We start from the raw sequence: 15,027 nt of genomic DNA on the forward strand, positions 1-15,027 counted from the left end.
TATCCGCGATTTCACTCGTTCAATCTTGTCGAATCGTGTAGGAGACATGCATTGAAGATCTTGGACGTTTTTCGGCCGCTGAGCTGACCAGTGACTGAAGCTTTAGTTGACATCGAAGGCGGCGTTTTGATATCAGAAATCGAAAGGGTAGGTGTGCTAAGATTCATCTAATATTATATCTGTACTTGTATATCTGCTGCCATAGCCGTGATAGTAATGCACGTTGTAGTTGTACAGCTGTTTGTAAATGCATGTAATCTTACCGTATCGCCGATTGACAACAGCTGCATCACATCCCATCGCATTGCTAGAAACGTACTACAAATTATTTGGCATATACAGTAAGCACGTATCATAATATCATTGTTTGCCTTTGTCTCATTATGCAGCCTGGGTAAGCACCCATGATGTTATTATACACTGTTATACTTCTGCCTCAAAATTAAAATTTTTCAGTTTGTTTTTCTTTCTATTCATCTAGCTGTTTCAGGCATGGCTTCATCGACAGGTAAACCATACAAGGTTTGGAACAAGGACCGTTCTCTGAAGAAAGCATTGACAGCCCATTCTTTAGAAGAGGTTATCAGTAAAGGTAGCAAAATATTTGTCTTCATGTAATTCTTTGCAATATTATAAGGAAAGGTCATCATTTACAATGTGTTCGGGGGTCTCAGTGGCTGAGAAGCCAGCATGGTGCGATGACCCAAGCCTCTTACCAAAGCGTTCACTGTGAGTTCAAATCCAGCTCATGCTGGCCTCTTCTCCGGCCGTACGTGGGAAGGTGCTCTGCCCTGTTTCCCCCCACCATAATGCTGGCCATCGTATTAGTGAAATAATCATGAGTGCGGCGTACAACACCAGTCAAATCAATCAATAAATAAATAAATATGTTTGTTGGAGGTAACCCAACTGACCCTCCATAAAAGTCTAAAGGATTTTTTGGGCCTTTTCATGGAATGTCTTTTTTCTCTTTATGTTAATTTCTTTAATTTTCCTACATGTGTCTCTTTCATTAGCCAGAAGTAAAAAAAAAAAGTTAAAATAAAAACAAAAGATACCAAAGAAAGAAAAAAGAAATTCTCTACTGACCAACCCATTTTTTTCTGATATTTTACTCCAAAAAGGTAACTTTTAAAAGAAAAGACAACACCAATCCAAATGCCATGAATGTATAGTTGAATAGCTAAGTCACTCTCTCAATTTTTGCAAGCTTTCATTCTGTCGCTCTTTGCCAATAAACATATCAGTGGGAGGGGTACAGTATTGTACTTACATGATTGTGGCAGAAAAATAACTTGCTGTCTATATTGTAGGTAAAACCAAGCTGGGTTTGAGAAGTGAAGCACCTGTCAAGCTTGTGTTGAATGAAGATGGTACAGAAATTGACGAAGAAGATTACTTTACCTTCCTACCTAACAACACAACCTTTTTGCTGATGTCACCTGATGACAAATGGAGGCCAGAAGGATGTGGTAGGTGTTTAAAGACTCGATTGGCTTCTAAATTAAATGATGAACTGTGAAAATAACATTAGGATGACTTGTTTATTCTTCATTGATTCACCAGTTTTAAAATACACGAGCTGTTTGAGGTGCACATGTAATGGGAATTCTCCTCCAGTTAGCTAATTCAAGACATCTTTTGTTTAAAATTTGAAAAACAAAAAGCAACAGATTTCATCATTTTAGGTGGTTGGGGTGGGTATCACCTGGGTCTGCACCTGCTGAGCTGGTCTTATTCAAGATTACTCTCAGTATGGCTGTTGTTTGAATCATGTGAGACATGTTTTTCTGCTTTGTGTTGCAGAAGAGGTGTCTACGGACGAGCCAGATTATTTGAGCCCAGACAGTGCACAGCGGGATCGTCTTCGTCACCAGGTAGAGGGATTACGAAGAGACATCACCAGAATTATCACCTTCTCAAATGATGATTTACAGGTATGTCATCTTGTCACCTTTCTGAATCATGACGTACAGAACTTTTTCAACTTTAAATGAGTATATGGGAATGAGTGGTGGCTTGGACACACAAGCATGCAGGTTCAATCCCGGTCTTGGACAGGGAATTTGTTGATTCTTCCAAGGCCTTGGTGACAGTGAGTGGCTGGTTGCCCTTTTGTGACCATTACACAGTCCAGTGTTAGTTAAAGGCACTTTGTCTTCCACCAATATGGGGTCCATATCTGTATGTCAAACACGGGCACATTCGTCAGAAATTTGGCTTCAATTTCCTTCACTCATAAAACTGACGGCATTTAGCATCAATGAAATAAATAAATAAATAAATAAAATGGATGCAGTGTGATCTACTTGAAGAACAAAGTCGGGTTTGTTTTGTTGACTTTCAATTTTGTTGTTTTACTTTTCACGCTGAAGGATACTTAAAACCATGCCTGTTGTAGAGTGTGATTGATATGACCGTGGATGAACTATGCAGCCTGCTGCAGGACACCCGTGACTTTGCACAGTCGCTACAGTCAGCCTGTCAGCGACACCTGGATGAGAGACAACAGACAGCCGAGGCCATTGATCTACTGAGACTGTACCACAAGGCTCGCCAGTTCAGTCCTTATGTGGGTGGGGAATCAGACACAAAGAAGCGGAAAGTCACACCTTCAACATAGTCACACCCTCAGCTTACAATAATCAAGTTGATATCACACATTGTTCATAGCTTTACGTACACCAGGTCTATTCCAAAAAGGGAATTCTGACTTAAAATTAAATATGTAATTGAAGAACTTAAATTTTAACCAAATGAGTTAAAATTAAGACCATTTAACAAAAGGTAAAAGAAATATATCAAAATTTGAGCCCCATGGGCCTTAAAATACATAATAATATCAAGATTTTAAGCTTTGACTATAGTTAAACGATCACTTTGTGAATTGCGCCCCAGAAGCTGATTTTCTTTTGCTAAACAGCCTCTTGTGTCACATTTTTAATTTCTTTTATTTCCTAACGTTGGATGTGATTCAGGTTTAAGTGTTTACAAATGCTTCAACTCTTACCATTCTGGTCAAACCAGAAATGTTAAGTGTAATGCAGACACCGTTGCTTCCTGCATCAGTTACAAAGAAGCTGCTTACTGAGTGGAAGAAGGACAGTACCTATTTTCTGGCTTCTCAGCAGTATTATGTTAGAATGTTTACCATGTACTTCACCAAAAGTCTACATGATGTTATATTGTATGTATATATTCTTGGGCTTTTGGGCCATACTTCTTGTGTGTCTTCTTGTGGCAGGGTGAATCCGTGTCTCTGTCACATTATACTGACGCCAGGCCAACCAGTCGTTTCCTTGCTCAAACCCTTCAATGCTGAGTATTGAGAGCCAGTGGAGACAGCAGCATGTATCGTTTTAAAACCTTTGGTGTCACCCAACCCAGTTTTGATCGTTGTTCTCCTGACTTCAAGACAGACACTCTAACCTTGAGGCCACCAAAGTTCTTTGTTATATGATAGTAGCAGCTACACTGTGTAAGTCTGATACATGTTCGTGTGTTGTCAAATGACGTTTTTCGTTTCATGCCCTCTCAGGATCATCATTCTCCCGTCTCTCACATTTAACTTTTCATGTAGCCTCAAAGGCAGACTCTTCCTTGAATCCCATCTGGCTGGTTGCATATAGATACAGGTAGTTTGGTGCGTGCATGCTGCAGATTTTCACCTTTGACGTTGTGAATTCTATTCTGTCTCATGTCCGGTTTTTAGAGTTTTCCAATTCAAATAAATGTCATAACATTGTGATTGCTGAGTATAAAGTGGTTTTACAGTAGTTTTTTCTATTGCTGTTAGATTCGGGTTGATTTGTCTTTGACATATGTGTGATCGAACATCAATTCATAAAGAAAATTCTAAAGGCCAGCCGTATGATTTTGTATGTGTGAAGCCTTCAGCATTCCAAGGTGTGAAAGTTCAATTCATAATCATTTAAAGTTATCATGTACATGGTTGTGTATTGCGAAGAAGCACATTTGTAGGGTTTGTTTTGGAAGGAATATTTGGAGTTGAGCTGGAAAAAAAAAGATTTTATGGCAGCATAACTGCAACATTGACCTGTTTATACATACATATTACTTGTAATTGGAGATTCACTTAAATGGCTTGTGTAAATCCATGCAAGAACTCAGCTTTTTAGCTTTAAACATGGTAAGGGGATGTTCAGTGTGCTGACTCGCGCCATATTATTAGGTTCCAGACTGCCCTTATCCAATGAGGTTGCGTGTGCCAATCCAGCAGTTTTGAAGTCAGTAGGCTTATCATGTCCAATGGCCAAGGTGTCTGGTTTTTGTTCAAGGTTCTAAAGAAGTAAATATCTGGTATTTTAGCTGCCTGATTCCATACAATCTTTAGAATTGACCAATATTATAAACATATTTTATATTACACATTTTATATATGATTATTTGTATAATAATGTACACTTGTTCATTGAGAATGAGTTTTGTTACATATATTCTTTTATACTGTTAAATGCTAGGTGCAAATTTTTTATGTTCTATGTAGGTCAAGCTACATGCTATCTGCAGGTTTGATTTTAATAAACATTCCGATTTAGGAAATGGAATATTTTCTGTTTTTATGTACATGATAATAAGCATAGAGCAAAACTCTACTCTACGCCGGATACCCTGGCTCAATCCTGACTCGGCGATGGTAAGTGACTAGAACGCCCGTCTCCCACGCAGGACCCCCTGGCTCAATCCTGACTCGGCGATGGTTTAGTGGCTAGAACGCCCGCCTGGCGCGCCGCACGCTCTGGCTCAATCCTGACGCGGCGGTGGCTTAGTGACTAGAACGCCCGTCTCGCACTCAGGATCCCCTGGCTCAATCCTGACTCGGCGATGGTTAAGTGACTAGAACGCCCGTCTCGCACGCAGGTTCCCCTGGCTCAATCCTGACTCGGCGATGGTTTAGTGACTAGAACGTCCTCCTCGCACGCCGCTTACCCTGGCTCAATCTTGACTCGGCGATGGTTAAGTGACTAGAACGCCCGTCTCGCACTCAGGATCCCCTGGCTCAATCCTGACTCGGCGATGGTTTAGTGACTAGAACGTCCTCCTCGCACGCCGCTTACCCTGGCTCAATCCTGAATCGGCGATGTTTTAGTGACGAGAAGGACCGCCTTGCACGTTGGATGCCCTGGCTCAACCCTGACTCGGCGATGGTTTAGTAACTAGAACGCCCTCCTTGCACGCCGGATACGTACCCTGGCTCAGTCCTGACTTGGCGATGTTTTAGTGACTAGGACACACGCCTCGCACGCCAGATACCCTGGCTCAATCCTGACTAGGCGATGGCATAGTGACTAGAATGTTCTCCTCGTACGCGGGATACACGGGCTCAGTCCTTACACACGATTTCACGGTTGGTTGCCTTTTTGAGCTGAATGCGTGCAGCATAATGTTCAGAGACAGATCATGTGAGAGCGACAACTGGCCCGATCACCACTTGCAGTCTGGGTTGTGCACGGATCGGACCAGTTTTCAAGCTTGATCTGAAGCTCCACAAAGTGGTTCTACACAGTGTTCTGTCAAGATCGAACAGCAGTTTATGTCATTGCACATAAACCACAGTTTGACAGACCCATGGACGAAGATACTGATGGCCGGAGAGACACGTTGACAGATATTCAGACAGGGGGGCAGATCCAATTAATATCATTCTTTTTTGTTAAAGCGAGTGGTAATAAAAAACCCAAAACGGCAATAGCTTTGAAATAGATAACACATGTCTATATGGCTTTTACATGTGGCACGTGATACATCCGGCCAGCTGACGTACTAATTAGTCGAAGTACATTTCATATCGCTGGCACGCTTCGGCTGTACACCTGGGGCACAGCATAACTCCCATCTTCAAAGATTCGGGTGTACCTAGCTCCGGACATGGTGCTCCGGTCCTCGATTTTGAGGGTAGCCGCATTAAGCGTGGGGTGTGTCACTAATCTACTGTGGGGTTCGGCAATTACCTATCCACTTTATGCAAACTCGCTGCAGAGCCAGTTTAACTTCACAGAACGGACAGGTGGGTTGACCATTCAATGTTATATTATAATATATATTATATTATTTTTTGTATGTATCTATATTTATTACATCTGCTGAGATGCAATTCGCTTACACTTTACAGAAGGGGCAAGCAAACAGAGAATTCACTGAACATTTTCATTTATTTTACGCCGTACTCAAGAATATTTCATCTATACGACGGTGGCCCACATTATGCTGACAGAGAGGAAGTGGATTGAATTCACCGCGACCACACTGGTGAGAGGCTCTTGGGTCAATGCGCCGCGCTGTCACGCTTTCCACCTCGGTCACACAGGCCCCTTTTAATTTATGCATGTGTATGTATTAATGAATGTATACATCAACGCCACCCCAGTCAGTGTAATGGGTTTATCTCATACACAATGAAAAGTTTCTTGAGCACGATGTTAAAGATAAGTCAGTGGTTTGTTAGATGCCTGACAAGATGGTGCCGGTTTCTCCAGACCTCTATCCCATTTTTTTCGGCCATAAACTTTGCTGTCACCTGATTTATGTATGAATTATTCTTAAACAAAAAGTAAATATTTAAATAACTGAATGAAGGTTTTGCAAATTCGATATCTTTTCCTTAGCTATTAGTGGGTCACAAATTGAACAATTAGAGGATAAGAGAATGGATGGTGACGCCATGTCTTGTAAAGCAAAACGACTTCGATTGAAGAGACTGGAAAGCTTAATGGAGTTGAATATTACCTTTTATAGTCGATTTATGTACATCGACCTCAGAACAGGCCATACAAATGTAGGAAAAGGGACAGAGCCTGTTAGAAACCCACGACCATCCGCAGGTTGTTGCCAGACCTTCCCTGATACGGCCGGAGAGGAGGCCAGCAAGAACTCACAACGACCGCATTGGTGAGAGGCTCCTGGGCCATTGTGCCCAGCTGGCATGCTAAATACCTCGACCACAGAGACTCCCTAAATGAATAAATGAATGAATGAATGAATAAATAAATAAATAAACTTGTTGGCTCAGTTGTATAATTCGCCATTCTCGCTGTAGAAGACAGATTCCTCAGTATAATGAAGAAGATATTCTGTATTCAAATCCGGCTCTCGCTGTATTGACTTCAGCTGTATGTAAATCATTGGGTAACTGAAGAAGAAGTTGTTTCCGTTGAGTTTACCAGGTAGCCATATTGGAGTCCTGTTAACATGGGCTGCTATAGCCACAGTGCTCCAATATGGCTACCAGAAGTGGGTCATGCAACTCCTCTATAGATCGGAGTGTTTATAAGTGACACGCCAGGCCTAGTCAACATCGCGCGACATTTTATGACAATCTAAGTAATACACGATTGAAGGAAAATACTAAAACAATAGACCTCCCTCTGAGCAAGGTAATATAGAACAATACTGAAACATCTGACCTTCTACCTGAACAAGGTAAGATAGAGCAATACTGCAATTACTGACCCCCCCCCCCCAACAAGGTTAGATAGAACAATACTGAAACTATAATGACCTACGCCCTGTACAAGGTAAGATAGAACAATATTGAAACTAAGGACCTCCCTCTGAACTAGGTACGATAGAACAATATTGAAACTGCTGACGTCCCCCTCAGCAAGGTAAGATAGAACAATACTGAAACTGCTGACCTCCCCCTGAGCAAGGTAAGATAGAACAATACTGAACTACTGACCTCCCCCTGAGCAAGGTAACCGAAACTTCTGACCTCACCAGAACAAGGTAAGATAGAACAATACTGAAACAGCTGACCTCACCAGAACTAGGTACGATAGAACAATACTGAAACTGCTGTTAATATATAATAACATTGAAACTACCGACCTCCTCCTGAGCAAGGTAAGATACAACAATACTGAAACTGGTGCCTCCCCTAAACAAAGTTAAGGTAGAGCAATTAATACCGAAGCTTTTTATCTCCCCGTTCCCCCAATAGAACAACGTGGGATAGTATTGGAACTAGCCAGTATCCCCCGCTGAACAAGACAAGCTGTTACGCATGTATGTGAAATACGGGCATGGACTGGGGATTTATGGAGTCCCGATCGCCGATTTAAACGGGGACTCCGATTACCGCCACACATAGAACTCTCTGCTATCACTTGTATAAAATATTGTGACAAATATTAGAGTATATGGCATTACACAATAACCAATAACCTTTATGTCAAATAAGAGTATTTATTTATAAAGGTTATTTACTGATCTCATTATCATATCTAAGACTGACCCCTTTTTTAAAAGTTTAACCGACCCCGTTATCAAAGGTTTAAAAGACTTCATTATCAAATCTTTGATTTGCCCCGTTATCAAAGGTTTAACTGACCTCATTATCAACGTATAACTGACCCTTTATCAAATGTCTTAACTGATGTCATTGTCAATATTTTTTTCCACTGATGTCAATATCAAAGGTTTATATGATTTCATAATCCAATATTTGACTGATGACATTATCAAAGATTTGACTGACCTCATTATCAAATCTTTGACTGACTCCATTATCAAATTGTTGACGGACTCCATTATTAAAGCTTTAACTGCCCTCATTATCAAAGCTTTAACTGGTCCCCATTACCAAAACTTAAACTGGCCCCATTACTAAAGATTAAGCTATATGTTAACAGACATGCAATCCCTATATACAGATACGAAAGAGTAGCGTACTCTGACACTTGTCAAAAGGCTACACCACTGCAGAAAAAGGTAAAGCATGAATTCATTGCTGCTCTAGATATCAGACATAGCCTAGTGTAGATATACAGTTACCTCAAGCCCAGATAAGCCCAAGTAGGAAAAACAACAAAAATTTCCTACTGAAAAAAAAAAACAAACAAAACAAACAAAAACAAACAAACGAACAAAACAAAAAACAAATTGTATGTAGAATAAATGACACAGTGGTTCCCGAATCCAGATTGTTGTCTAGGTTTGATACACTTCTAGACACATGGAAGGACTCTTTTTACTTGCAGTTTGCAATTTGAAGAACAAAAGGAGAGAGTTTTGTAAGGGCATAAATTTGGTGTTGTAAGCAGTGACCAAATAGTGATCACCAAAACCAACCTATGTACGGGTTAGTTGATATATTCTTTTAAACCAAACGCTCACTCAGGTGTAAGTGGGACTTTTTGACTGCGCGACAAGACACAAGAGTACGTATGTCTGAACATTCCTCACGTGACTTGATATCGTGAGGCTCATTCGGACCATTGTCCTGTCTGTTAATGTATATAAAATAATGTTTTCATGGGCCAAAAAAATTGAGTGATGTACACTGTACATTGTCCTTATAAGATTAAAAATGAAAAAGAATGATTTTAACAGACATATCCATTTGCTGTCTCCGGTTTATGTTTTGTTTAGCCGTATATCAGCCCTGTACCATATGTGAGTATACAATCAGTTATTCAGATCAAAGTCACCTGGACTGACAATAGGGCTGTCCCAAGCATAACCCTAATTCACAGCGGTTAATTATAACATGTATGACAATTAAGGCACACCTCTACAGCTAGCCAGACATGTGACAACATCATATTCCGTCATGGGACAGTTATATAATGAACATGCAGGTGGAGCATATCTACTTTACATGTGACTTTTAGTCTCATAGGGGTAGCACACACACACGCGCACATGCACGCGCGCGCACGCACACACGCACGCACGCGCGCGCGCGCACACACACACGCACGCACGCATATATATATATATATATATATATATATATATATATATATATATATATATATATATAATCTCAGGTTTTATATATATATATATATATATATATAAAACCTGAGATTTAACCGTATATGGTTCAGGTGTATTTATTTTTATGACGGTGTGTGTTACACACACACGCACGCACGCATATATATATATATATATATATATATATATATATATATATATATAAAACCTGAGATTTAACCGTATATGGTTCAGGTGTATTTATTTTTATGATGGTGTGTGTTACACTTTAATCTTTCTAATATCTTTATAACTCACGCCTGTTTGCTTTGAACATTAAGGTCACAACTGAATGGTTTCGTTAATGAATGAATGGCAAATGATTCTGCTACCTTTACAACTCCTTTCAGTTGACGAAAGATTCTCGTCCCATCTTTGCAACTCGAGTAAGGTGACAGAGGATTCTCCTGTGCTCCAGGCAACTCGACTCAGTTGGCAAAGGGTATTCCTTTCCTCTCTGTAACTCGAGTCAGGTGACAGAGGATTCTCCTGTGCTCCAGGCAACTCGACTCAGATGACAAAGGTTCTTCCTTTCCTCTCTGTAATTCGAGTCAGGTGAAAAAGAATCTTCCTCTCTTCTTTGCAACTCTTGTCAGGCGACAGAGGATTCTCCTCTGTTCTTAGCAAAAAGATCTTCCTCTCTTCTTTGCAACTCGAGTCATGTAACAGAGGATTCTCCTCTGTTCTTAGCAACTCGACTCAGATGACAAGGAATCTTCCTCTCTTCTTTGCAACTCGAGTCATGTGACGGAGGATTCTCTCCTGTTCTTAGCAACTCGACTCAGATGACAAGGAATCTTCCTCTCTTCTTTGCAACTCGAGTCATGTGACAGAGGGTTCTCCACTGTTCTTAGCAACTCGACTCAGATGACAAGGAGTCTTCCTCTCTTCTTTGCAACTCGAGTCAGGTGACAGGATTCTCCACTGTTCTTAGCAACTCGACTCAGATGACAAGGAGTCTTCCTCTCTTCTTTGCAACTCGAGTCATGTGACAGAGGATTCTCCATTGTTCTTAGCAACTCGACTCAGATGACAAGGAGTCTTCCTCTCTTCTTTGCAACTCGAGTCATGTGACAGAGGATTCTCCATTGTTCTTAGCAACTCGACTCAGATGACAAGGAGTCTTCCTCTCTTCTTTGCAGCTCGAGTCATGTGACAGAGGATTCTCCATTGTTCTTAGCAACTTGACTCAGATGACAAGGAGTCTTCCTCTCTTCTTTGCAACTCGAGTCATGTGACAGAGGATTCTCCATTGTTCTTAGCAACTCGACTCAGATGACAAGGAGTCTTCCTCTCTTCTTTGCAACTCGAGTCAGGTGACAGAGGATTCTCTCCTGTTCTTAGCAACTCGACTCAGATGACAAAGGATCTTACTCTCTTCTTTGCAACTCGAATCAGGTGACAGAGGGTTCTCCTCTTCTCTACCAGACGACAAAGGATTTTCCTCTCCTTTTAGCAAATCGTTTCAGATGACAAAAGATTCTCTTCTGTTCTTTGCAACTCGTGTCAAGTGACAAAAAGGTTCTCCTATCTGCTTTTTAACCCGTGTCAGATGACAAAGGAATCGCTTCTCTTTGCAGCACGTCAGATGTCAAATGGTTCTCCTCTTTCCTTTCCTTTCTTTGTAATTCTTGTGATGTGACAAAACATTCTTATCTCTTCTTTGCGAGAACAGAGGCCATGTCACGGGACATTACCCTGCACGGACATATACAGTATATGTAATGTGTGAACGCTACCGTTTCTGGACGACTGTCTCATATGAGTCGCCCTCGTTAGGTTATTTCTTATGCTTGTTTAACACTGAAGTGGTCAACATGTGTATTTTCGATCTTGGCTAAAAAACTCGTCAAACCGTACAATCAAAAATATGTAAATTTAATTAATCGTAATCTGTTGATTTTAACACAAAATCTGAGTGATGCTTCTGTTATTATAGATAATATTATGTCACATTCAACATAATATCCTGTTAGTCTAGTATAGTATATGTTGAATAAATAGAATATGTGTGATATTTAACAGATTACTATGCTGCGGAATGCATTCAAGCATCACTTAGACCACAGACTTTCTGTTAAATTTAACAGATTATTCTTTTGAGAGTAGAATTTGATGCAGCTGTCTAAAGAGCAGGGTGACTGGTTTTCAAGGCTTCATTAATGCGTCCTTCATATTCATACAAATCGAAGCTATCTAAGCTTCAATTGGAATAAATGAAACGCTTGTATATTTCACAAAATGTAAAAAAAAGTGACACAAATACCACAGATTTTAATATTCAAACTATTCTGTAAACAATATTTCATATTTAGATAGAAAAACAAGAGCAGCGACGACAGTGTGAAATACGACCTCTTGTCAATTTACCTCACTTAGGATTTCTTTCTAACTGTTCGTGTAAATGCATAAATAGTAACAAATTACACGTTCCCTTGCACCGTGACTTGAGCAGAATTAGATAAAAAAAAAGCAGTGATGTTAACTGCAAATTATTAGACGTCACTGGTCTAGAATTACTCAAAATGCTGTGTTGTCATCACATTTAACATACATCAGTATTAAAACAATGCAAAGGAACCAGACCGCGGGGAACAAAATCCCGGTTTATGAAGGAATACAACACAGACGTACAGCATAGAGAGAAAAAAACAGAGCAGCCATGATGAAAGACTTTCGCTTAACAGTTGTCCAACTTTAAAACAGATCCATTGTTTTCCTGTTGTGAAGATAGCAAACTTAATTTGTCTGTCGTATAAAATGCTAAACAATTCTTCGATCTTTTTTTCACTTCTAAATTGTCATGGATCTAATGATGAGCCGTAACGATTCCAATATGTTTGCGGATACCAGAACCTCAACTTTTGATATACATGGCGTGTTGGATCGTGTATCCGCAATAAATGATGAATAGAAGTGCCTTATTCTTCCACATTCTCACTTGCAGTAGCATTTCTCCCAGTGATGACCACCTTAGGAAGGAGCTTGACTCCGTTACCAGTGGCTGTCCTCTACCTCTTCGGGCCTCTAACATCATATCTCACGGGCTTCCTCATCGGCTCAGGCGGATTCTTCCTTCTATGGAGCGCCATGTCTTATAAGGAATTTTACTTTCAACATCCACAATTTCTCTTCCTCTACTTTTTCCTCCACGGTAAGTGGGATTTGTGTTTTTAAAAATTCAATTATTAAATATTGAATGTCTTCTTCAAGTTTTTATTTTTATAATTCATGTACCGGACGTCATTTTTTGGCGGGTTGTGTCAAGACAGAATGGAGGTTGCGTATCAGAGGAAATGCTATGTTTGCAACGAATACTGAATGTATATGTCCTTAAAGCAAATGTTTGTGCTCAGTTCAGAGAAAACACTTTATTGCCAACGAACGCTAATTGCATGTGGTCTTAAAACAAACGTTTGGGTTCGGTTCAAAGAAAATGCTCTTTTGCCAATGAATGCTACATACACGCGGTTTTAAAGTAAACGTTTGGGGTTCGGTTCCGCAAAAATGCTCTGTTGCCAACGAATGCTAAATACACGCGATCCTAAAGTATACGTTTGGGGTTCGGCTCAGAGAACAAACACTGCTGCCAACGAACGCTGAATGCATATGATCTTGAAACAAACGCGTGGGCGCGGTTCAGAGAAAATACTGCTGCCAACGAACGGTAAATGCATGTGGTCTAAAGACAAACCCCTGTAGATCGGTTCAGAGGAAATGTTATGCTACCACTGAATTCTGAATGGAATTCTTGAAGTATAAAACGTTTGAGAAGAGAAAATGCTTTGCTGTAAAAAGAGGTTGAATGAATGTAAAACTCGGTGTAGAGGAAATGATCTGTGGTCATCAAATACTGAGTGCATGTGGCTTTGTTCGAAGTAAACGTTTGGATCTCGGTTCAAAGGAAATGCTTTGCTACCAACAAATACTGAATGTTGTCGTACACGTATATGTCAAACGTTCGGACCTCAGGTCTCAGAAATTACTGTTTCTAACGTGCTTGGTGAAGTCATCTTTCAGCGATCTTCAATGCGCTTACACGCATCTATGCTCTGTTCATCTGCGTTCACTGTTCGTCAAGGGTAAGGACATTAAGGACAGTAAGGACAGTAATTGGCTGCCGCAATGACCCTACTATATATCAACAGCAATTGTGTTCACTTTTCTAATAAAGATTGTCGTAGTTAACATATTCATACTTAAGATTTGTCTTAGCCCTGAATGCACTACGAGGGACGATCATCTCGTAGATTCTAAAGAGGTGGTCTCTCTGAAAACGACAAACCGATGACCAATCAGGTCACTATATAAGCGTCATGTCCGACATTCATATGCTATTCGTAGACCGTAAAGGGCGTTCCAAGTCCATAATCGCAAGATCCATTTCCAAAATAACGTTTAACACTAGCTCCCAAAGACAAAGGTATGTAACAAATCGTACAAACAGGAAATAAAGCCGGTAATACACAAGAGTTTTCAATGATGCGGGCAGACAGTGGATATTCCAGGCATGAATTCCATATCAAAGTTCAAATTCGTAGTCCATGAATGAGTTCCAGGTCAATTAAACAAGGTATCTCAGTCGCGCTTTGATTGCAACTGTTCATAAAGGCATCATACAGATGTAATGCCCCTAGCCCCAGGTTAACCATCTATGATATAACACATGCCATGCTGGCCTGTTTAAAAGCTGTTTACAAGATAGACATTTACACTGTATAACAGCGCCGTCTTTGTGGCTGATCACAATGCAGATCGCCAGAGATTCTGAACGCTCTGTCCATACCTACCAACGAGAGTATTATACTCAATGTAAAATCTGAGAAACTTAGAATGAAGGCGTTTGACAAACTAGTTTTTGAACTAACAACTTGTGACGCAGATTAAAGTCATCACAATTAACGCAAGATCTGATAAATGCTACAAGGCGAGATATGTATACGCCATATGCAGGACCCTTTGGTATATTGCTATCTAAATAAGGATAATTTACAATATCAAAATTGAAATTATCCCTTTTGTCGTAAAGGCGGCGTGAAAGGAAACCTTGTCCGTCTTTGTACAGATATAGATCCAAATAAGATGTACCATCAGGACTATCTGTTGTCTCCTTTAAATCCAATGAAGGTGGACAGATTTCTTTCACGACTTAAGCAATATGGGGGGTTATTTAACGCCAGTAGATCATCAATATACCGCTTGGTAAATGAAAAGGATCGAGCTTTAAAAATATTACTTTTAAGTAAT

The 15,027-nt window shown here is 40.2% G+C and overlaps 1 protein-coding gene across 1 annotated transcript; it reads left to right on the forward strand.

Annotated features, from left to right (window-relative positions):
• The first annotated feature begins 12 nt into the window (after positions 1–12).
• LOC135465789 (DNA fragmentation factor subunit alpha-like) lies at positions 13–4,552 on the forward strand. Its single transcript, XM_064743131.1, has 5 exons — positions 13–147; positions 482–592; positions 1,314–1,472; positions 1,807–1,937; positions 2,402–4,552. The coding sequence occupies exons 2-5, from the start codon at positions 493–495 to the stop codon at positions 2,621–2,623; spliced, it is 612 nt and encodes a 203-aa protein (XP_064599201.1). The 5' UTR covers positions 13–147; positions 482–492; the 3' UTR covers positions 2,624–4,552.
• The last annotated feature ends 10,475 nt before the right edge of the window (positions 4,553–15,027 follow it).

Source organism: Liolophura sinensis, chromosome 5 (genome assembly GCF_032854445.1).
Source record: "Liolophura sinensis isolate JHLJ2023 chromosome 5, CUHK_Ljap_v2, whole genome shotgun sequence".
Lineage (NCBI taxonomy): Eukaryota > Metazoa > Mollusca > Polyplacophora > Chitonida > Chitonidae > Liolophura > Liolophura sinensis.